At 38.4% G+C, this 24,586-nt stretch overlaps 1 protein-coding gene and 1 long non-coding RNA gene across 4 annotated transcripts in view; both read left to right on the top strand.

Annotated features, from left to right (window-relative positions):
* Positions 1-2,147: 2,147 nt before the first annotated feature.
* The window catches only part of LOC146504652 (vascular endothelial zinc finger 1-like), a 34,366-nt gene continuing 11,927 nt past the window's right edge, over positions 2,148-24,586 (top strand). For all 3 annotated transcript variants that reach the window (XM_085130410.1, XM_085130409.1, XM_085130408.1), the window contains exons 1-4: positions 2,148-2,273; positions 9,241-9,998; positions 20,539-20,608; positions 21,053-21,221. In XM_085130410.1, coding sequence (XP_084986536.1) covers positions 2,241-2,273; positions 9,241-9,998; positions 20,539-20,608; positions 21,053-21,221 — 1,030 coding nt within the window. In that variant the 5' untranslated portion in view covers positions 2,148-2,240. The remainder of the gene's footprint in view (positions 2,274-9,240; positions 9,999-20,538; positions 20,609-21,052; positions 21,222-24,586) is intronic.
* Positions 10,217-16,266, top strand: LOC146504653 (uncharacterized). The gene is made up of 2 exons (XR_014868644.1): positions 10,217-12,431; positions 12,469-16,266. It is a non-coding gene; the product is annotated as an uncharacterized LOC146504653 (long non-coding RNA).

Genomic DNA, 24,586 nt, shown 5'->3' with positions numbered 1-24,586 from the left:
ATGAATAACAACAAATCATATAGAGAAAACTTTACCTTAGGATACCCAAATTTTGGTCATTTTCAATTTTCTTCCTGGACAATAACATACTTTGTAGTGCATTTTTAGTAGACTCGGAGAAGTGTTAAAAAATACAACCATGAAAAAGCAGCATTTGAACTCAAAAGAATCCCATTTGAACTCACCTAACCTTAAGGTTTGCAGCATAAATCCTCATAATGTAGCCTTTACTGCACCATTTGCATGGCTATTTTTGATTTAAAATGTTGATGAATTGAATCCCGCTGAGTGTGGAAAGAGAGAATAGACCGATCACACACATTAAGCCAGTCTATCTGAAGCTGACATTGTGCTATTTTACAAAAAGGCTGGCAATGTACAATACAACAAAGCACAATGAGTGGGCTCATTTTCTGAACACCCGGGAACTGTAAAACAAAAAGCATATGGAACAGGCTGGAAAGTAAACATAATGCAGGTCTTTGCAAAGGCTCTGCTTGAACCACCTCGAACAGTACAAGTTACAGACAAATTTTGTTACTTTCTAGACTATAGCAGGTTTCAGCTGGAGTCAGTATGTTCACATCTGTTGTATCCTTTGATAGCATGCAGCAGCGGAGTTCAAAAGGGAAAAAAATGTTTTGGTTTTTGCATATGTAATCAAGTCCCAGACTCTGTAGATCATAACACAGACTCTCTTCTCTTGTCACATGGGCCTTAACAGCAGAAATAATTGTGCTGGAGAAGTGTTTAGGAGCAGCTTCTCCGATGAATTATGTCTTGTTCTCAAATTTGTTACTAACTTACGATTTTATACCGATTTAGAAAAAGCCTGATTTAGCTTCAGCAAAGCAGGATAAAACTAAAATACCCAGTTAGCTAAATGTGAACAACATGATAAATCAAAGTAAAATAAAATGAACTGAGTACATTTATTCAAAAATAATTTTTTGATAAGTGACCTTATAGCTAATAAAACAGAAGATTGCCTGATTTAAATTTGGCTGATTTGTTGGTGAGGTGGTCAGCACTGCTGCCTCACATGAAAATCCTGGGTTTGGATCTATTGGGTTGTTTCTGATTTCACTGCTCTGAGACCGGTTACTCTCTGTGAGTCCTGTGAAAAAAGCTAAACATGTAAGTGAGCATTCTGTGATTTATTATAGTAAATCACAGAATGACTTAAGTTCTGTATATACGTTACACAGTAAGTTCAGATCTGGAAAATTATGAATTTTGTATCGCTTTTTCGCAACACTCTTGGCCTTTAATGGCCTTTGGAGTGCAGTGCAAAGAACTTTTATAAGTTTTTAGCATTTGGCAAGTAAATGGTTGATTAATTGGAGGAATTTGTGCCATGTTTGATTTCAGACTCAACTATCAATTTTGGATTAAAGGCCTTTACACACTGAGTGTGTAACAAAAAAACAACATGAACTTCCAAATTTTCTGGATCTGAATCCGTCGCTGAATGTCGCGCTTTTGTGAAAAGTTGATCCTCAAAAAACGCACTGTGAAAAAAAGAATGAAGTCAACATCAATCAAGATGAGTTGGTCCTGATGCTTGTAAACAAGAAAAGCTAGAAATGAAGATTCTGGGTTCACTCAATTCCCAAGTGAGTGAATTACCTACTTCACTCACTTGGGAATTTTTTAGGAATAAAAAAGAAAATTGCCCTCAACATCTATCAGAACTAGCTTTACCGACCAAGAATATGTGTAGATATTTATGGTCAGTAAAGCTGATACTGACCTGGTTACTTATTAGTTCTCAATGTAACATAATAGAAAACAGACAATATTTACAATAGAAACATATATTGCATATTTATGTTTATGGTGCAGTTGTGCAGGGGACAGAGATATTGGATTATATAAATAAGGGATAGATAAGGGATAGATAACTTGTTATTTGTTACTATTAACAGTACATATAAAGACTGACTAACTGAGAGAGAAGGAGAGAGAGATATAACGAAATAGTACAAACAGCACAGTTTGATTCAGCAGCACATATGTTACATGTTTAAGTACATCTGTCTTGTAACATTTTTTTCAGTCTCTAGTGACAAAATATATGTGAACTATATGAAAGGGGAAATATTTAAAGTAAAGTTTAAAAAAAAGTATATTGGACTTGATTTAGTCCTTGGGGTTACAGGAAGTTGTCGCTGCCATATTTAGCTGCTTTGTTGTAGATTCCTTATAGGCTTCCTTCAGATTTTAGCCCAAGTGTTGCAATGGAACCGAGCTGGAGTACGTTTTTATTTCAAGTAAGTGGCACAGTCTCCATAAACGTTTGCCATAAAGCGTAAATATTGTTTGCTAAATGGGTTTTATCCGTTTCTGAAATTACTAAGAGTTAGCCAAGAAAAACAAAGGTGTTAGCGATACCCTGCTAGATAGCTCCGCTGAGTGGTTTCCTGTAACGAACTGCTAACTAGCTTTGTCGAGAGCTCCGGACTTTGTGTTGCCAACTTAGATACGGTATAGTCTTGGTATCAGTTAAATAGCCAGAAATCTGTGTCGGTTCATGATTTGCAATTTGTACCATTTACAGCTTAATGTGACTATAAAGCATTATGTGACTATAAAGCTAATTTGTAGCTCGGATGTTGGTGATGCGCGCGCTATCAAATTAGCTTTAAGCAAAGCTTTTGCTATTGTATATAGGTAAGCTAAGCTAATAGGCTAACGGATTCGCTAACCACACACTTTTCCCGTGTGCACCGTGGCTATTGCAACAGTACAGAGGGTTAACAAAGCAAGAAAGCGGTGGGGAGCTTAAGCTCTTGACTGGCTCCGTTAACAAGAAGTTAGCTAACCCTAGCACTATAACTAAGGGGCTACTTAGCACGCTAAGAGAAGTGATTAAATCACATCCAAGGCTCCAAACGTTACCCTTTATCTTATCAATAGCCACGACATACAAACTAGAAAAATAAACTATATAGTCATCTGGTTCATTAGTTTTGTAAGTAAGTTCAGAATCAGAATCCATTCACATGCCGTTTGATCATTTAATCTTGTTTTGAGAAACGAAAAGGAGGTTGTAAATTGTATATAGTCTATATGCCGAATAAATTAAGTTTTATGATATAATCCCATATTATAGAAGGTCCGTATTTAATTTTTGCTTAATTTTTACTGTCCGCAGTCAACTTTGTATCTGTTTAAGTATAACTGACACACACTATTTTTTTTTTTTATAGTGTCTCATGTTCTCTGAACAACTGGTATTAAATCTACACTTTGTGTACATCTTAACTGCAAAACCTTAAGAAACCCTGCGCCATAACCTGATTTTTTTTTCTAGTCTTTTCATGAGATCTGAATATAAACAGCAAGACAATATTTACCTGCATCGATATAAGATTTGTAGACATGCCAACAGTTTGTCAAATAGGAGTCTTACCGTAATTAATCTATACATTGCATTAACAGTAGCAGTTGTACAATTTTTTTTTCATTATCTTATTTAATGATGTTTAGCTTAGAAGATTTGAATAAATTTTTTTTTTTTTGAGCAGCATATGATAGAGCAGCTGGCAAGCAAGCTTTATTTGTCACATACACAATCATACAGAGTACAACACGTAGTGAAATGCTTTTGTCCGAGCTGCGGACAGGCTGCAGACGTAGGGCTTGGTTTTAGCATGGGTCTATCCAGGACCCTTACTGGATACTGGGAGGGAATCCCGCTCCAAAGGTGTGTAGTCTTACCACTACACTATCCAGCAGTCTACTCTACTTGTTGTTGCTCCGAAAGGAGGAATTTGGCCGACCCATGCCAATTACTAAAATGCTAATACAAATGCAGTACTAAATAGTCATGATAGGTAAAGTGAGCCTTTGTGAATCACTGAAATAGTCAAAGCAATTACGCTGCAATTGTGCCAAGGTTTTAAATCGGTTCTACAGCCATCTTGACATGGACACCTGCTGGCCATTGTGGCTATGATCACATATTGAAAATTATATTTGGTGAGCATTGCAAAATTCTAAACAAAGCTATATACTATACCAGGGTTGCAGCAGAAGTCACCTGACATTCGTTCACACCACAACAAAATCACATCAACATAAAAAACATGAGCACACAATATGCAGACACTTGCATCCTTCATTGCACTTTGTTCTTTGCTTTTAGTTCTTATTAGCTAACATTTACACACATACTCTGAGGGATGCATCGGAGACCAACTTTGGGTTAGTAACTTTCCCAAGGATATTTGGCATGCAGACTGTAGGAGCCAGGCATCATTGATGACCGGCTCTACCTCCTGAGCTACAGCTCCCCCCCCCCCTCCCCCCCCCCCCCCCCCAAACTTGGCAACTTGTTGGTCATGTTGAGAAATCTGATGGCTTGTAGAATAAAGATAATTTGAACCTGCTTTTTCAATATCAATAATTATGATCAATGTATGTATATACAGCACAGTAAGAAAAGTGTTCAAATATTGAAAGAGTTAAAATAGTTAAATAATGTAATGCCAATACTACCCCCTCGTATTGTGTTAATTAATTCAGTGCATCCAGTTCATAAAATAAAATATATTGAGAAAAGGTTGCTAATTTCTATTTATATTTTGATAAGTTTTGAGGATTTGAATGTTGCCTACTTTATTAGGTAAGTTAAGCATAGGCCACAGCAATCAGTGTGGAAGATGTTTGATGCTGATAATGCTTACAGAAATTTAAAATGAATAAGAAAAGTATCAATGGCTATATTTGTCATATGTAAATGTTTGTATAGAAAAATATTAGTTTTCAAGTTGCTTTCAGGCTGGGTTGGCTTTCTGTGAGTTTGCAGTGTCATCAGGTTTTGCTCTACATTGTCAAAAACAGCCACGAAGCAGCAGGTAAGCCACCGGGATGAATTGCACCAAAATCTGAGTTAGCTGTAATCACATGATGTGGGGTTTTGGACCGCACTTTGGAACAGTGTTTCAAAACATCTGTGCTTTATAAGCTTGACACAGGGTCGAAATGTCAGTGTTGATGGTTCCTTCCTTTTTTGTAAAAAAAAAAAAAAAAAACATGGCTGGGAGCGCCAGTGCAACCAGCCGTTCGAGTAAAAAAGAAAAAATCTCCGCAACTCTGAAAGTCTCTGTGTGGTCAACAACAGACACATTATATCATATCATATTTTAAGTTAAAATTTCAGCTCAGCAAAGAACTTTAATCACAGGAACTTTTTCAGTACCATATTTTTTTGGACTGTAAGGTGCACTTAAAATACAGACTTCATACAAATGTGTCTTTATGTATGAATTCCGGTTGTGCTTACTAACCGCGAAATGATTTTATGTGGTAATCGGCACTCAAAAATCTGTCAAAATGTTTTAAATGCGACTTTGGTAAGCTTTGAAACCGCACCACTTGATGGGTTGTTCACGCATTATGGCTACAGTAGTCTCACAGAGTAATATGTACTGTGCCTCAACATAATATTACCATTAGGGCTGGGACATATTATACCGTTCACGGTAATACCAGTACAATGATACACAACGATAAGAAAATAAAATGCGCAGTGCCTTTGTTTTCATACGCACATTGCCAAAAAAGTATGGTGGCAACGGAGAATGAGAAGGGGAAAAGCGGATTGTTGAGTGAAACAGATGACCCAGAATTGGTTTGTAAAAATGGTGCAACTTCAGTGATGTGAAACTGGTTTGGTGTCTGTCCGTCAGAAACAACACGGGAATAGAGCAGCTGTGATAGAATATAGCATTAATGAATCAATGGTACAGAAGTGCAGGAAGGAAGAAGAATGAGTTGAATAAAGTTGGACTTATCTGACTGCTTTGTTTCGCTTAATCTGCCGTGCACTTTATGGTCCGAAAAATACTTTTTTATTTGGCACACTGCAGTTTAATGTTGCAAAGCACCTCTTTTTAACTTTAGTGGATATTATACATGGTTATGCTCAGGATATTTCAGCCCATTTCCACTAGAAATGCCTTTTGGTTAAACTTTGAGCAAGGAATTTGCATTTGCACATAAAAAAAAAACAAAAAAACAGCTGCTTGTTTAAGTGAAAATAAATTGATGTTTTTTTTGGGGGGGTTTTGCGCTAGTAAAGTTGTGGAGTTACATTTTGTATTTTGTCTCGCATTAATTATATCGTCAGTTATATCGTTATCGCAAATTTTCAAATGTATATAGTGATAAATATTTTTGGCCATATCTCCCTGCTCTAATTACTGTATTGTGTGTATGTAAGGACCCCAAAATGGCACCTTTTAAGAGACATGCTTACAAAGCGGATTTCAAACTCTATCAGTCACGCATTAGAACATGGGAATAGAGCAGCTGCAAGAGAATTCAACATTAATGAATCAATGGTACGGAAGTGGAGGAAGCAAGAAGAATGAGTTGAGTAAAGTTTGACTTATCTGACTGTTTGGTTTTGCTTAATGCGCCTTATGATCCAAAAAATATGGTAACTTATCTTTCTTGTAAAAATATGCTCCAAATAAAGAAGTTTGTTGACAAGATTGTTAGTTAATCATATACAAGTCAATATTGCCTCTATGGACAGCAATTTAAAAAAAAAAAAGTGTACATTTAAATCTACGGTGTTAAACGATGCAGTTGAAAAATTTGGGTGCACCTAAGAAAAAAAAGTTAGGCACACCAGTGCAGGGCATGCAGTCTGACAACTAGGGCTGCCACAAACGATTATTTTGATAGTCGACTAGTCACCGATTATTTTTGCGATTAGTCGACTAATCAGATCATCATCCATTGGACATAAAACGTACAGCTTATTGCATCAGCATGCATCTGCTCTTATATAACTATCATTAGCTTACAGCTTTAAGTGTTTAAGGTATGTGCTAACTAAAAATAAAGACAAGATGATAGTTTATTAAATTTTAATGAAATTTGCAGATTGTTTCGGTGGATTTTAATAAACTCCGGTGTCCCGTTTTTAGATAACAAGGAGTATATTCTCGAGCAACTCACACTTCTGATAATCAGTTGTCTGCTTGAGGTTCATTCAGCTGTGTAAAAACTATAACTTTAATCTCAGCCAAACCGATTTACTCAGGAATAAATAAAATACTAAAAAACAAACAAACAATAACATTTTTAAGTTATCTAAGTGACTTGTATATGTTTAACCTGAGCAGCGAAAGATGGCGGTGGGTTTGAAAACGATTTGCCCGGAGTCCGGTGTTCTCAGCGGGTCTAGTGAGCTTTGCCCCCAGCTAGCTATCGAGCTAATGCACATGTGTCAAACTCCAGGCCTCGAGGGCCGGTGTTCTGCAGGTTTTAGATGTGTCCTTGATCCAACACAGCTGATTTAAATGCCTAAATTACCTCCTCAGCATGTCTTGAAGTTCTGCAGAGGCCTGGTAATGAACTAATCCTTTTATTCAGGTGTGTTGACCCAGGGTGAAATCTAAAACCTGCAGGACACTGGCCCTCGAGGCCTGGAGTCCGACACCCCTGAGCTAGTGGGTAACAGACGTCGGAGCGCTTTTGAAAATATGTGGTGTCTTGATAAACTGAGCAGATATTTGAGGTTTACACAGTTACATTCTCGCCTGAAATATGTTAAACGTTTATTTTGTGACCCAGGAAGAATAATAAGAGTAATATTAAAACTAACTAGCTGCCGCCATTGTTGGAAACTGAGCAGGGCCGCGCTATGAATTCTGGGACACTGCTTCTTCTTCGGGGTGTAACGGCAGCTGGCATCCTTGTACATGTAGTGCTGCCATCTGCTGTTTCAGTCCGTTATTACACTCTTAAATCCTACTACTTATTCCTGCGTCTTTTGTGATCGTACAAAGCTTCAAACGACGCGTCGACTATTAAATCAGTCGTCGACGATTTTGATAGTCGACGTAATCATGACTAGTCGACTAATCGTGGCAGCCCTACATCACATTTTAGTACCTGCTCAGATTGCTTGGAACACCCATTCGAGCAGGTACTATTTTTGTACCTCGTACCAGGTACTATGACCTAATTAGAAAAACCTGAAACCTGTGGCAAATATGTACCAGTGACTGTAGAAAAGATTGCCGACTTGGTTGCACTTCTTCCCATTATACAAAAATGAAGCCAAAATGTCCTGTTTGTGGAAGCTGCCATGTTGCACTTTTGAAGCTTCAGTTTAATTATTTCATTTGTCATCTCATCCCATAAGTGCTGCAGATAATTACCAAAGCAGAAAATGTTTGTATCATCAGCAAATGGTACCATTTTTACCGCTTTGAACACTTTACAAATGTCATTAATGTATAAGTTTAAGATTATGGGGCCTAAAACTCACCCCTGCAGTACAACACAAGCAATGTCCATACATAAGGAGCAACAACCATTTAATTTCACAAACTCCTTCCTGTCTCTAAAAAAAACTCCAACCCAATTTAAAATTACCCCCTGGTGTCCTTTATTTCAGTACAATGGCACATGTATGGCTTTTGTTTTTGTTTGTTTTTCCCCACATACTGTATTAATATGTCACCTTAAAAATCAGTAGTAGTAAAGTAGTAAAAAAAGTCTTTTACTGTGAAAACCACAAACATATTTAATGAACCTTTTACTCCTCAGCCGTAAAAGACTGATGGGGTATTGTCGTCGCCCTACTAGGCGGGCGGCATGAGCACCCAAGTTTGTGAATGCGAATACTCAAGAATGAAGTCACCTAGGTTTTTCACCATATGTCAGGGGTGGGCAACTCCAGGCCTCGAGGGCCAGTGTCCTGCAGGCTTTAGATATCACCCTGGATCAACACACCCGAATCACATGATTAGTTCATGTGTTGGATCAAGGACACATCTAAAACCTGCAGGACACCATCCCTTGAGGCCTGGAGTTGCCCACCCCTGCCATTGCTGCATTTACTAAGTCTCAAATGAATTCGAATCCCGGTGACCTTGACCCCAAAGTTAAGGTTAGAAGTCACATTTTCTGAGAATCTCGTGAATGTGATAACTCGAGAACAAGGCAGCGTAGGATTTTGAAATGAATACCAATAGGTATGTCTACAAGGAGGCTATAGGGTAGCACTGGTGGTCATCAGTATTTTTTTTATTTTTTGAAATTCTATTTATTAATGTTTTTTAATTTGTAGCATTTCTATGATCCTCATGACCATTAGAGTAGATTCACAGTACTTTCTTAACTTTACTAATCCTTGATGATATGTGTATCTATTAACATAATTTTCAAAGGTCCTCTTCTTGATTTTTATTTTGTTTTATTTTGTTATTACAGCAGGCCAATGAGGCTCTGCATCACCAACATCAAGTAGCTGGAAACAGCCTGTTGCCTCTTCTTAATTCTGGGACAGAGCCACCTGATCAGAAACCAGTGTTGCCAATCCCGTTGGACCAGAAACCACCTGTCAGTGCTATAGAACTTCTTAAAGACAATGTGGCTACTGGGGCTGTTGGAGGAGGTGGTGAAGTGGCTCCAGTTGCTGTGGTTAAAAAGGAACCTAAGTCAAAGACTCCCTTTATCTGTGGCTACTGCAACAAAGCTTTCCGGGACAGCTACCATCTACGGCGGCACGAGTCTTGCCACACTGGCGTTAAGATGGTGTCACGGCCTAAGAAGGCTCAGACTGCTCCTACCATGGTGCCACTCATATCCACTGTACCACGTGAGAATAGTGGAAATCCGTCATACATAACTACTGTAGCCACAGGTGTCCTGACTACAGCAACAACATCAGCATCCACAGGCACTAGCAGCATGACCCCAATGCAACACCAACAACTACAGAGCATCCCTAAAAAGCCTCCCAAGCCAGTGAAAAAGAACCATGGTTGTGACATGTGTGGTAAGGCCTTCAGAGATGTGTATCACCTCAATCGCCACAAGCTGTCACACTCAGACGAAAAGCCGTTTGAATGTCCCATCTGTCAGCAGAGGTTTAAAAGGAAGGATCGCATGACATACCATGTCCGCTCCCATGATGGGGGAGTTCACAAGCCCTACATCTGTTCGGTCTGTGGGAAGGGCTTCTCTAGGTATGTGGATCTGATTTCTCTATTATTATAGTTCTTCTAAATTTGTACAATATAAGGAATCATAATTGTTACACTACACTGTTTTTGAGGGATCACACTAATAGCTAGCCCCCCAAAAAATGGGGGGAGGAACAGAGCAGGTGGGAGAGAGAGAGAGAGAGAGAAAGAGAGCCAGGGGCAGCAACGAGAGACAACATCATCACATTAGAAAGGTATAGTAATCCACAACTAGTTGTATCATCCACAACTATTTTCAGTTGTGGATGATAAAGGATTCAGAAAGTTTATTCATGCAGGGAATCCTATGTGTGCAATTCCAAGCAGGAAAACACTCTTCCAAAAAAATCATCCCAGGCCTATATGATAGAGAACGTGCATCTTCTTTTTGTTTTGCATATTTTAATTTATATTTTATTGTGTTGTGGTTTGCAGTGTTTTGTGTTGTTTCACTTTAAATTTGTTTAAAAGGAAAAAGCTGAAAATTTAAATAGTTAAAAGTTGAAATGTAAATAGTTGTTTTTTGTATTTTATAATTAATTTTTTACATTTTATGTGGAGTGACGGGTCAGAGCGGGCACTTTTCATTTTGCGCAACTATTTTTAAATCCCTGTAAAACAGCAACCACTAAGCTAGAGCAATAATTTTTTTGGCATATGAAACCGGAGGAATTGTACTTACATTTCATGCCATCACCTTGTCCCAAGTCATGGTTTCCTTCCACATATGGCCTTGCAAAAGTTTTCTAAAAAGCATTTGCAGCAACAAAAACATAATATTCTAGAAACATGCTTTGCCGATCCAATCAGCTGTTCATAACACTTCCTACGTTGGAATAGACATCAGTGTGAACTATCGCATGTCCGCCATTGCCTGCCCAAAACCTGAAGTTATGTAAATGTAATTATCGCAGAAAATGTAGTTTCTTACCTTCAGGGCCGCATAAGCCTATACTGGTGCTTTTAAATCATGTTGACTTTATGCTTTTCTGTATCGTTTCTGGGATGCTTAGAACTCAAATTGCACTGCTGGAAATAGTTTATTTTGATGCACATGCTGGTTTTTGTTTTGTTTTTTGGGTTTTTTTTTGCAAATTTACATTATAATATTTATTTTTGATTTTCCTGCAGTATATTAAAGTTGATGTGTCTCAAAAATAAAACTATGAAGACACTCAAAATAAATTTCCTGTGGTGGGAAACTATGTTTTGTAACTTTTTTGTATTTACAGTTTTGAGGGATAAACCACTTAAATTTCTCTAACTAGAAATATATGTTTAAAAAAAAAAAAAAAGATTTTCAGTTTTTTTTGTAGGTAATTGCACTTTCTTGTAATTTATGTAGTTACTATAGACTTAATGCATACATATTATTAACATTTGGGATATAACAATTGTATTGATGTTTAGCAACTTGAAATGCTCCCAAAAATGGTACTAGAGCATGTAAAAACATAAAAATAAGCTCTGGCGGACTTGGCTCTATGGTAGGTCTTAAAGGGATAAATAAAAGCATATTTATGTATAAACATATATAAATAAAAAAAAAACAATTTTTTTTTACATTAGTAATTCATTTTGTGCATAACTTTATATTGTTGCTGATAATAAATGAATTAACAAAGCAACAAAACCTGAAGAGCCGGTTGGGATCCAAAAGACTCTGCTCTTTTTAGTGAATGGAGCCGAAAGAGCCAGTTCTCTAAAAAGAGCCGGAATTCCCATCACTACAAGCCACACCAAACTACAACCTCCAAGGGAACAGGGCAACAACCATGCAAAGACATCCGGCACATGGAACCAATAAGTACCTACATCCCAAGGAAGGGACGCAACTTCCAGTGGTGTGTGGGAGAGGAGGGGGAGAGGTCAACTTGACCACTTCTGCAGGGGTCAGGAGTCAGCAAGGGCCTGACATCTTGCTGACAGATGTTGGATGCCAGTTTAGCACTTGTGCCTTTGGTGTTTCCTCAGTAAGGACTCAAACTAAACTTGGCACAGAAAGTAAGATTTTGTATATGGCTGATAATTTCTTAGTTGTGACAATGCTTCTTGGCAAGAAAAGCATATTTATTTCCCCTTAAATGGTGCCACATTTGTAAGGAAAATACATTTGTGGGTTAAGAAGCAGAGTTGAGTATGTGGGTTGCGCACAAAAAAAAAAAAACATTAACAGATCTCCACTGCCAATGCTAAACAACCTATTCTGCTATGGACTCTTCTTTGGTGTCATTTCTTGGATTGAATAATTGAAGTCTAAAGAAAGACATATTGGCAATTTAACAATTTATTCATTTAACAAACAATGGTCAGAAGCATGTGGAAGAACCATAATATATCCATAACAGCCTGGCACCACCTCTTCATTCTTGTCATCAGCTTAGTTCCTGCTTGGGGATGGCATCTCATTCTTCAACCAGAATTTTTCACAAGTCAGTCAACATTGTTGTGTATGTTACACTCGCATGAACAGCACATCCAAGCTCATTCCACAAGTGTTCAGTGGGGTTGAGGTCAGCACTGCAAACAGGCTATTCCAGCCTCTCCAACTCAAAATTCTCTGATAAGCCCTGTTTTGTGTGGACGAGCATTGTCATCTTGGAGGATATACAGTCCCGAATACCAGTTTAAAACTACTTGAAAATGGCCAAAAAAATAATAATTTGCATGGTTAGATCTTAACATGGTTCCAATCTAGTGCTGGGCCATATTATACCGTTCACAGAAATACCGGTACAATGTTAGGCAACGATAAGAAAATGAAATATCGCGATAGAATATGGGTAAACGCGCATGCGCAGTGCCTTTGTTTTCATACACACATGAACGAAAACGCATGGTGGCAACGGAGAATGAGAAGGGAGAAAGCAGATCGTTGAGTGAAACGGATGAACCAGAATTGGTTTGTAAAAATGGTGCCACTTCAGTGATGTGGAACTGGTTTGGCGTTTGTCCATCAGATACCCACCAAAGCACTTTTTTTCCCCTTTTTTTTTTGTAGAACATGCAAGCGGGCGTTGTTATTGCCGTATTTGTCAGACTAAGGTGCTCGTCAATCTGGGAGTAATCTGGGTCCTAAACTCCGTCTTCTTCAGGTCCCAAAGTCAAACGAACACTGCAGCATCACTGAGAGTTTAAAAACTGTCTAAATTCTTTCATCTTTAATAAAATGATCAGCATTGCTGCTTTACCAGGTGTAACTATGAAGTTTAACATCCAGGCATCCATGAAAACAGAATTTATTACATTTAACGGAGTTAGAAGTTAGCAGGAAGTTACCAGAAGTTAGCTCGCTAGTTTCGCTAGTTACCTAAGCATGATATACGATGTTCTGACTGAGAGATTTCTGAAAAAATTCAAACGTACAGCTCTGCTATCACTTCCAACATAAATGAAGACAGGAAACTAAACAGCAGTGACATTTGTAGGGTTACTGAAGTTGGGCTAGGTGGTGTATATAATGATGTGCTACGTGATCGCTAGCGACACAGCTATGTTAGCATAACAAACACAGTGAAGCTGGAGGATGAACGCTAACACTTTTCCACTCGATAAAACTTAACATGACGGTTCCTGATGGTTAGAGACAAATGCAATCTCATGGCAGGATGCTGTAAACGGACCAAACTTCAGTTAGAAGAACAACTGAGATAATCAATCCACAATACGAGGTTAGGCATTAATATACTGCAACAACATGAGAATAGAGCAGCTGTGATAGAATACAGCATTAATAAATCAATGGTACAGAAGTGGAGGAAGCAAGAAGAATGAGTTGAATAAAGTTTTATTTATCTGACTGCTGTGTTTCGCTTAATGTGCCTTATAATCCTGTGCACCTTATGGTCCGAAAAATGCGTATTTGACTTTTTTCATTTGGCACACTGCAGTTTAATGTTGCAAAGCACCTCTTTTTAACTTCAGTGGATATTATACATAGTTATGCTCAGGATATATCAGCCCATTTCTACTGGAAATGCCTTTTGGTTAAACTTTGAGCAAGGAATTTGCATTTGCACTGTTACATTTTTATATAGCTTTAATACACATAAAAACAGCTGCTTGTTTAAGTGAAAATAAATGAATGGGGGGGTTTTGTGCACTAGTAAAGTTGTGGAGTTGTATTTTGTCTCGCATCAATTATATCATCAGTTATATCGTTATTGCAAATTTTCAAATATATATCGTGATAAATATTTTTGGCCCTGCTCTAGTTCCAAGTTGAGCTCCAACATGCAACAAGAAGAAATGGGAGTGAGACAAAACATTTTTAGGAGCATGCAATTTATTGAAAACAAGACTGAAACTGCTGATCAAAAATTTAGGACCACACCTCCAAAAAAAAACCCCCACAGAAATTAGAGTTTCAAACATGAACTCAGTAATGAGTAGCTCCAACCTTATTGTTGATCACTTCAAAAATTCATTTTGGCATGCCTGATGCAAGCGTTTCCATGAGGTGAGTGGAAACATTTCTCCAAGTGGTGAAGACGGCTGCACGAAAGGCATCTACTGTCTGGAACTGTTGTCCATTTTTGTAAACTTCCCTTGCCGTCTATCCCCTAAGGTTCTCAATTGGATTTAGATCAGGGGAACACGCAGGATGGTGATCCAAAAGAGTGATCGTATTCTCCTGGAAGAAGTCCCTTGTCTTGCGGGCATTGTGTACTGTAGTGTCGTCCTGTTGGAAAAACCCAGTGGACATAGCCTGTGGCCGTTTGACGCCCCTGAAGCTCCATTGTTCCACTGAAGGAAAAAGCACCCCAGACTATTATGGCGCCTCCTCCACTGTGGTGCATAGAAAACATCTCAGGTGCTTGTCATGCCAATAATGTTGGAAAACCATCAGGACCATCAAGGTTAAAAAAAAAATAATAATAATAATTCTCATCAAAGAATAACTCCCCAAAGGTTGATTCTGTTCATCTGGATGTAGCGTTTTCAGTGGAAGAAATGTTTTGTCACTAATCCAGGTCTTCAGTCTCAGGTGACTGCAGGTTTCCCCAATCTTAAAAAACATTACATTTACATAATGACTGAAACTAGCACCACTGGAAGAACACTGGGCTCAGAGGTCAGTTAGCGTTCATCCTCCATCTTCACTGTTTATGTTTTTTATGTTAACCATAGCTGTGTAGCACATCATTATATACCAGTTAGCCCAACTTTAGTAACCCTACAAACGCCAATGCTCTCTCCCAGGCCTCGGTGATGGTACTGCTCTCGAGCTTATGGAGAGGATGCTGTTCCTGTTAGGAACGGATGACACTGGAAAAAACGTTTTCTTTCACTCTATCCAAGGTCACCATGTCTATAATTAGGGGTGGGTATCGAAAACCGGTTCTTGTTGAGAACCGGTTCCCACTGTTTCAATTCCTTGGAATTGTTTGCCATTTTTGCAAACGATTCCCTTATCGATTCCAGTCGCCCCGAATGACGTCACCACGTTGCGGAGCGTCATTTACCTGGCAGGAAGCATGGCGCGTAAGCGGCTCAAACGCTCAAAAGTTTGGTTATACTTTACGAGAACGGATGACAACAGGACAACTTGCAATACTTGCAAAGTAGAGATTTCATTTAAGGAAGGAAACTCTACGAATATGCAAAAGCATTTGCTCACAAAACACGCGATGACCTTAAATGAATGTCGTGTTTTTAATTCTGCTCCGGACTCGTGAATCTCAACCCAGCAGCAGCGGTAACGTTTGCACGTCCTCTCCCGTTAATGCGGCAGGTAAATAATCAACAACAGTGCAGATTATGTTAGCGCGATCTGCCTTATTACAAACCTGCCATTACTGTGCGTTTAGATGACCATGATGAGAGAGACAGAGTCTGGCTCAGATGCTGGCAGTTCTCGCTGCAGTCTACCGTAGCGTCTCCTTTCAGGCAGGATAGACGAATGTCACCGAGCAGTGACTCAGTTTGTGGTCAAAGGTTTGCAGCTGTTTGCCACAGCAGATGATTTTCAGTAAGTGAATGTGTTTAATTGTAGGCAGGGACATTACTGGATATTCTTGTGTAATTGCTACAGAATAATTTATGTTATACTTTGTTATTGCTACAGGAGAATATTTATTTTATTATTTTACATTTACAGTTTTTTTTCCTGGGGACCCTGTGACGCCCCATTGAAGAGCCGTAGGCTGTGGATCTCTTAAGATCTCACTGTTGGGTTTGTAAGGCCATGTTACTCCTAAATTTCTATCTTGTTCAAAGAGAAGATATAAAACAAAGTTCTAAGCTAATCGAACTTAATGTTCTCCTTTTTTTTTTAAAAAAAAAGAATCGATAAGAGAATCGATAAAGAATCGAATCGTTAAACAGAATCGAAAATGGAATCGGAATCGTGAAAATCTTATCAATACCCATCCCTATCTATAATGGCTTCACCTCTTTGCTCTTTGCTGTGTGCAGACCGACTCCACATGAAACAATAACAACATCATCATCAGCTGTTGTGTTATCAGTCTTTTCTTTGAAATACTGGGGCTGCGTGGGCTTAATGTTGTCATGCTTTTTATTCACATGCCTGCTCCTAAATATTTTTTTTATTGCAGGTATATTTTTAGTTGCAAATGTGGGTGAAACACTTGAATTTACTTGGTAACAACTGAGTGCTACTGAGCCATGTTATAAATGAAGCATGAAAGCAAAACATTTGTGTCGAAGACTTTTTATAATAGTTATTCTAATAAAATGAATTGTTTCAGCCCTAATCTCAGCCTTGCAAGATGTTGTCACAAAACATCAAAGGCTTTGTTTGTTTGTATAAAATAAATGTGGTTTAATTAGTTTAATTGTGGTTTAAAAACGAAAACTGACCAAAACTAGTGTGATGACTTCATAAGCTCAGCTCTGAGGTTCTCTGACACTGCTGTCAGAAGTTATAAATGGCCTGTAACACTACCAGTATCTATGGAACGCCAGGGCTGCCATAATGAATTAATTAAATACACCATTAAATAATTCATTAATTATAAATAATTACACAGAAATAATTAATTACATAAATATTTACGATGCATGTAATTAATTATTGACACATTTAATTCATTATTGACACATTTAATTAAATTATTAATAACACATTTAAATAATTATTGACAGTTTTAATTAATTATTTAATGATTGATTTATTTAATTCATTTTGGCACTTTTGTCCCCTTCATCTCTCTCCTTGAAATAATTTTATCTGCCAGCCTCACCCATCAAATTAAGTGGGCGGGGTTAACGCTGCCCATGCAGCTTCTCTAACATTTGACTGGTTGCCATGCAAAGTAAGTCAAGACAGGTCAATCCTAGATAATCGATTGCTTGTGTGGACTTGGGGCAGCCAGGTATCCCAGAATGCATTTCAGATCACAGGCAGCAATGGTGGTGGTGTAAAGTTTTACCCCATAAAACTTAAAATACCCCATTTTTCTGTCACCAACTACACTTTTAATAGTGTTTTAGCCGCGAATGTTGCGGCATAATCTTCACATGTCTGGTCAGGTTGTCGACATAGAACATGTTTGCAAAAGTGCTCAGGTGTTTTCAGAGATTTCACTAGCTCTGCTAACAGTCAGCTGACAGAGTGCACCGAGCTCACAGCCCCGGTGTTCCAGCTTAACTGTTTTGGTTTTTGTTTTGTTTTTTAGTTTGTTTGTTAGTTGTTAACGTTAACCGGGTTGTTTACATATTCCACTCTCCGTGTTCCACATTTGCAGATTCTCATTTTCACCGACTGGTCTTGTGTCTCTTTGCTTCTGTAACATAAAGAACGAGCTGACATTTTTCTCACGACACCAGCAATCAGCTCAACAGGCCCTCAGTTTACCTGCATGCATCCTCCTCCTCACCTGTCAGCGGTTGTTTAACACCTGCTGCTAATTCAAGAAACACGCCCACGTCTGATGTCCAATCACCGGCACACAGCTTTGAAACCTCACCTGAGTTTTAGCTCTCAGTGTTAAACGCTGGACTTAATTCACTCAGGTTTTGTCTGTCGGGTCACGTTTACTTTGCTGTTTTATTTACAACTGAGCAAATCGGTTTGGCTGAGGTTAAAGTTACGTTTCATAACTGAGACGTTTAATGGTTCACTGGCACATGTGTTAGACTGAACCATTCGCTTTTCTTTATCTGGTGTGTTTTAGATTTAATTTGAGATTAAACTGACTTTTAAAATGTTTTATACAAAAAGGAAAGAGAAGGCGCATTTCCTAAGACTAAAGGCAGGAAGGTGTCCTTTAAAACTAAACATGTTAATAGGACCTCCCTATTTATATCATAGTTTATGATATCGCACGTGTATTTCAGTAATAGCCTACTTATTTCAGTGTAGTGGTGAACAGTCACACAGCTCACGTGGGCGTTATCTGTGATACTCCTTAACTATAATTTATCCAAGTTAACGTCAGATAACCATTCAGACAGTCAGACAGTTCTGACTGTTCATTCAGACAGTTCTTTTGGAATGAAAAACATAAACACCCATGCTCCCGGTAGGTTCCCGCTGTGCCAGCTGTTTACATTACAGCTGCTTATGCAGTAACCATGGTAACAACGGACTCTGAGAGGCTGGATCGACGCAGGTCAGACAACAATTCTACATGTATGATCTTAAAACAGGACACAGCAATAATCCGTCCTGGCCTCATATCAAATGTGAACGCAGACTGAGTCTATGTTTGACGTTTGCTTTATATCTAATCTTCCTCTCAAACATTTAAACAGCAGCGAGTCTGCAGCTGAGGGAATACAAACTCAAAAAATGACTCAAAAAATTCATTTGGTGATTTATTAAATGTATAAATGTTATTCTAATCTGCTGTTGAGTCTCTTACGCTGATGAAAACACAGATCACGAACACCTGTTCAACCAATCACTTTCATTTCACTTTGATCTGCGACGAACTGACGGTTCATCTCTGTTACAGTGTTGCGTTAGACTGCTATATTTTCTTGTTCTTTATGCTGTAGATTTTCACGTCTCTGGAATAGTTGGCAGTAATAAGGATGATTTTCTGTAAAATCATATCGATATGACCCGTGACATATTCGTAGATGACCGTAAGATTAGTCAGCTGGGAAACTCCGTGTCAACTCATAGAGCTGAAGATCTCGTGGATATGCTGATCTTGCTCCGTGGTGTACAGGTCCGTTTACCCTCATGATTAATATTCACAATAAAAATATTAGCCGAACATCATGAAGTCTGCATGTGTTTCATAGTGTCGAACAACCTTTGTACAGTTAAAGCCAGCAGTTACTACATGACGGAAACACCAACGTTATCTCTTTTATGCGTTTATACGCAGGTCACGCTGATTACTGAACAAAACCCAAAGATCAGCTGTTAATCGAATTTATTTGCTCTCTCTCCTCCTTAAACATGTTTTTAATGTTAGTTATAATTCAGAATTGGCGACTGAAACACGTAGGACACATAAGAACATCAGGAAATAAAAACCCGATAAATATAACCTCAGTAAAAGAAGTCAGTGTCAGCGGGGGTTATTACAGCTGTGTACGCTTTGTCGGTGGTAATAACAGCTCGATTGTTTGCGAGGCGCGCGGGTCTATCCCACGCTTTGCCGTGAGACTGGGCAGACATCTCCGAAATCATCGAAGCACTTTTGCGAAGAGGCTCTATCTTGAGAAACCGACCAGACATATGAAGATTAAACCACTACATTCTCGGCTAAAAAAATATTAAAACTGTATTTGGTGACACACAAACAGGGCTTTTCAAAGTTCAGTTCTGTTAGTTTCCACATGCCGGTTGTTGTGTGCTAAAAACAATGGCCACCAGGCCAAAGCAATGATTTTGACTCGACCAGCGTTAACCACGCCCCCTGAGTTTGATGGGTGAGGTTGACAGATAAAATTATTTCATGGTGAGACCTGAAGGAGTCAACTGTGCCAAAATGAATTAATTAAATACACCATTAAATAAATATTTAAATGTGGCAATAATTAATTAAAATGTGAAATAAATAATTAATTAAATGTGTCATTAATTAATTAATTGCATAAATATTTATGTAATTAATTATTTCTGATTTTAATTAATTATTGCCACATTTAATTAATTATTGCCACATTTAATTAATTATTGCCACATTTAATTAATTATTTAATGGTGTATTTAATTAATTCATTATGGCAGTCCTGGCGTTCCATAAGTATCTACCTATTTATGCAGTGTAGCATTTCTCAATCCTAAATTACATAATATTTCATTGTGTGAGTATTTTACTAATTTTAATTAAATGATAAAACTTCTCAATAAAATTAGGTGATTCGTCCAAGATAGATATTAAGTTTGTGTTACCTTCTTCATAGAAAACCATGCATCTATATTTCTGGCCTCCTGACAAGCAAAATAATGTTTGGAATTGTTTTTGTGATCTGTTTTGTGTTATTTGGGTTTTATATAAAGGGAAATCTAATAGTATAAGGGATTCTTGTGTTAAAACTTAGCCTGGATTTTTCAGTTACTGTAACTACCACATTACCCAGCCTTAAATTGGTATGTATATATCTCACCTTTCAGACCTGATCATCTAAGCTGTCATGTCAAGCACGTCCATTCCTCAGAGAGGCCATTTAAGTGCCAAGTAACGGTAAGAGTTGTGACTGGGTCTCTTGCTTTCATGTTTACTTTAAGTTTACATTTTGGTCATGTGTCTTCATCACAGGCCAATAAAGGGCAGTTTTGTTTAGAGATTATCTGCCACTCAGAAACTGTTAATTTCCATTTGTATCATGTCTTATGGTTACTTTGTATATTATAATAACTGAGTTCTCTGTGCTTCAAATATGCATTTTCTGAAATGTAGTGGCTGGTAGTCCATGGTTTTTGGCAAAACACATTTCTGATCAGTCATGCTGCTCATGAAAGTAACATGAACGATCTTGAGGTTGATCACAGAAAATAGCAACCAATGCAGCACAAGCTGCACTAGTTATCTAGAGTGCCCTTTTTGCAAAGTGTTTTGTTAATGAAGTGAAACTACAATACAAGTTGAAAAAGAAAAATTGATTTCCTGATTTTTCATTTTTCTCAGGCTTGTACGTCTGCTTTTGCTACCAAAGACCGCCTGCGATCTCACATGATCAGACATGAAGGCAAAGTGACCTGCAACATCTGTGGCAAAATGCTAAGTGCCGCCTACATCACAAGTCACCTCAAGACCCATGGGCAAGCTAGCTTCAACAGCCCATGTAACAATAAAGGTAGGCGCATATCTCCTTCCCTTATTTGCTCACTTTTGCATTTGTAATAATATTGCTGCGGTAATGATTACAGATGTGGAGCGTTTAGACGGACAACGTGGCTCCAATTCCTCTCAAAATGAAGTCAAAATGACCTTTTTGTGGGGGCTGCCATATTGCACTTTTGGAGCCCAAGTATGAACAGTAGTGACTTCAAGTGGAGTTGCTGCATCACACTCCCACCCACACACCCGCTGGACGTAACCGCGAACAAACCCACCTACACTTTTTATATAGCCCAGCTGCCCCAATTTTGAGGATATCTGCTGATGGGTTTACCACGACTGATGGTTCGTTAAATGAAGGTGAATACAACCATGTTGCTATAATTTAAAAAAGACACAGCTTAACATCTTATAGTTCTACAACATCTGGCATCACTCTGTAGCCCCTATTGTTAATGTGTTAGCTAGATTAGCCTTTAGTGTATGCACCGTGTTAGAGGCTTGTTGCTAGCTAGTTAGTGATGCTACACGCCTATGTTACTTTCATAGACTTGGTTTGAATGATACAGCACTACTTAGATTTTTAAATATTGTCCTTTGAGATTTTAACGTAAGCCTGAGGATGATATAAAAATGAAGATTTAAGCAGTTTTAGATCCATAGCACTCACAGAGCACTCTGCAGTCTGGTAACATGGAAACTTTAAAATAAAATATTAGATTCAAAAACACAGCAGTGGAAGTGTAATTTGTTCTTTTCATTTAATACCAGGATCCAGAGTTCACCTTATTATTCACAGACACATTTCACCTGGGGAAAATGAGTGAAGGATACCATCAGGACCAAGCTAGGTGTTGTGGAGCCAGAGGTTTCCAGAAACTTTCTCCCTTTCTTTCATCACTGCTGTCCTATGCCAGATTTTCGGTTGTCCCACTGAGAGAGACATTATTTCAGAAACATCAGGAGGAATGAAGCAGGACTCATTATCTTCACTAGCAGCTCCCTCAGAGGGATATCTTCTTCAGATCTCCATCGTAGACCCATCACAGAACATCTTTAAACCCAGCACTTCATAAACAATGTGATGGCGACCTTTGCCTTGTGTAATGTTAGCAGTAGTGCACATCATCCTCAGATAAAGCACAGAGGACCTGGACTTTGACATAACAATGTTGTATTCAGTCCAGTAGAAAGATATTAAAATTTAAAATACATATTATTGTCTCTTGTTACTCTTGTATGAATGGCTCTTAATTAATTTATGATAAATAACACACTATTAGCAAAACACAGTGTGAAAGTTTTTAGTTCAATATACAAGTAAAGACCTTTGATGTTCCAAATCATGTCCTTTTCATGCAGCTGACTACAGTCTGTGTTAAAAGCAGAGGCTGTGCAGGTCTGAGATCAGCAGGTTTCTGCTGAGTTACTGTTTATGCTCCTGTATAGTGAAACCAGTCACCTGGATGTTAGACTTTTATCAATAAAACGGCTGCAGCTTTCACTGACAGCATCTCATGTGGTACTTTTTAGTCTTAGTACTGTTTTCATCAGTTAATTTTGGAGTTACTACAAAGAGTGAATATATAGGATCATTTGTTGCCACTTGGGGGTGCTGAGGTCTGAATCTCAGGGCAGCATCTGTAATCACAGAGAAGATAATCATTACAAACAATGAAATGTTTATTTCATTTCAAACCCATCTGTTCTCTGATTGGATAGTTAAATTTGTGATTGACATGACATTGGCCAATCAGATGAAAGGAAGAAAAACAGGGTCAAAATTTGTACTTGTAACTTGAAACTTGAGTGCAGAGTTTCACACGTATTTTTGGGCTCACAAGTCCACACACAAATCTTTTTTACAAGCACAAAAATTATTTTTACACATACAAATCCTGATTTACAAGTACAAAATATTTATGACCACAATTTGAGCCCATAGAGTTTGAAATCCTTTTTGTAACCATGTCTCTTACAGGTGCCATTTGTGGTCCTTATACACACACAGTACGGTAATATTACGTTGAAGCAGAGCACGTATCACTCCACGAGGCTCCTCGGTAGCCGTAATGCTCCGACAATCCATCAAGCAGTGCAGCTTCGTAGCTTACCAAAGTCGTACCAAAACATTTTATGAAAGGTTTCTGAGCGCTGTGTACCACATAAAATCGGTTCGCGGTCAGTAAGCACAACCAGAATTCATACATATGGCACACTGTCGATTTTTGAGAAAATTAAAGGATTTTAGGCGTCAACGCATTAGCGCAGCTCGTTGATGCCTCCAGCCCTACGCACGGGGTCATCTGCGGTAACTCGTTAACGGAGATTTGCCCCGTTAATGCAGCTATGGCGTTAACATCACGCTGACAGCACTAAAATGGTAATCTCCAAATGTTTTCTTTTTACCAACCAGCTCCTCTTTGATAGCTGCTGTGTCCATCTTGTCGTTGCCTGCATGTGAAGCGATGGGGGAGTGGGAGTTGTGTTCAGTGAAGGAGAGAGCCGAGGCAGAGTAACGTTGCGTAGAGATAAAAGTGGACGAAAGAGAGGCAAACTTGCAGTTCCACAAGTATAATTATAACGTAACATAGACTATATCATATAAACGATATTGTCACATCTCATATCTCGTAGGCACACTTAAAATCCTTTAATTTTTTTCAAAAATTGACAGTGTGCACAGAAATCTGTCTTTAGTACGACTTTGGTAAGCTATGAAGGCGCACCGCTTGATGGATTGTCGGAGCATTACAGCTGCCATAGTCAGGAGCCTTGCGGAGTAATCTGGGTCCAAAACTCTGTCGGCTTCAGGTCCCAAAGTCAAACAAACACTACGGCATTACTGATAGTTAACAACTGTCTAAATTCTTTCATCTTTAATAAAATTATCAGCGTTGCTGCTTTACCAGGTGTAACAATTAAGTTTAACATCCAGGCATCCATGAAAACAGAATTTATTAAATTCAACAGAGTTAGAAGTTAGCAGGAAGTTAGCTCGCTAGTTTCCACCTAAACATGATATAGCATGTTCTGACTGAGAGATTTCTGAAAAAATTAAAACGTACAGCTCTGCTATCACTTCCAACATGAAGTGGAATGAAGACAGAAAACTAAACAGCAGTGACGTTTGTAGGGTTACTGAAGTTTGACTAGCTGGTATACAATGATGTCCTACGTGATTGCTAGCAAAACAGCTATGTTAGCATAACATTAGCACAGTGAAGCTGGAGGATGAACGCAAACTTTTTTTTACTCGATAAAAGTTAACGTGAGGGTTTCTGGTGGTCAGGGACAAATGCAATTGCATGGCAGGATGCTATAAACCAGGGGTGTCAAACTCAAATACACAGTGGGCCAAAATTCAAAACTGGAACAAAG

This window comes from Neolamprologus multifasciatus, chromosome 14, assembly GCF_963576455.1.
Source record: "Neolamprologus multifasciatus chromosome 14, fNeoMul1.2, whole genome shotgun sequence".
In the NCBI taxonomy this organism is placed as follows: domain Eukaryota; kingdom Metazoa; phylum Chordata; class Actinopteri; order Cichliformes; family Cichlidae; genus Neolamprologus; species Neolamprologus multifasciatus.
Note: the sequence above shows the minus strand (reverse complement) of the source record. Positions and strands in the feature narration are given on the sequence as shown.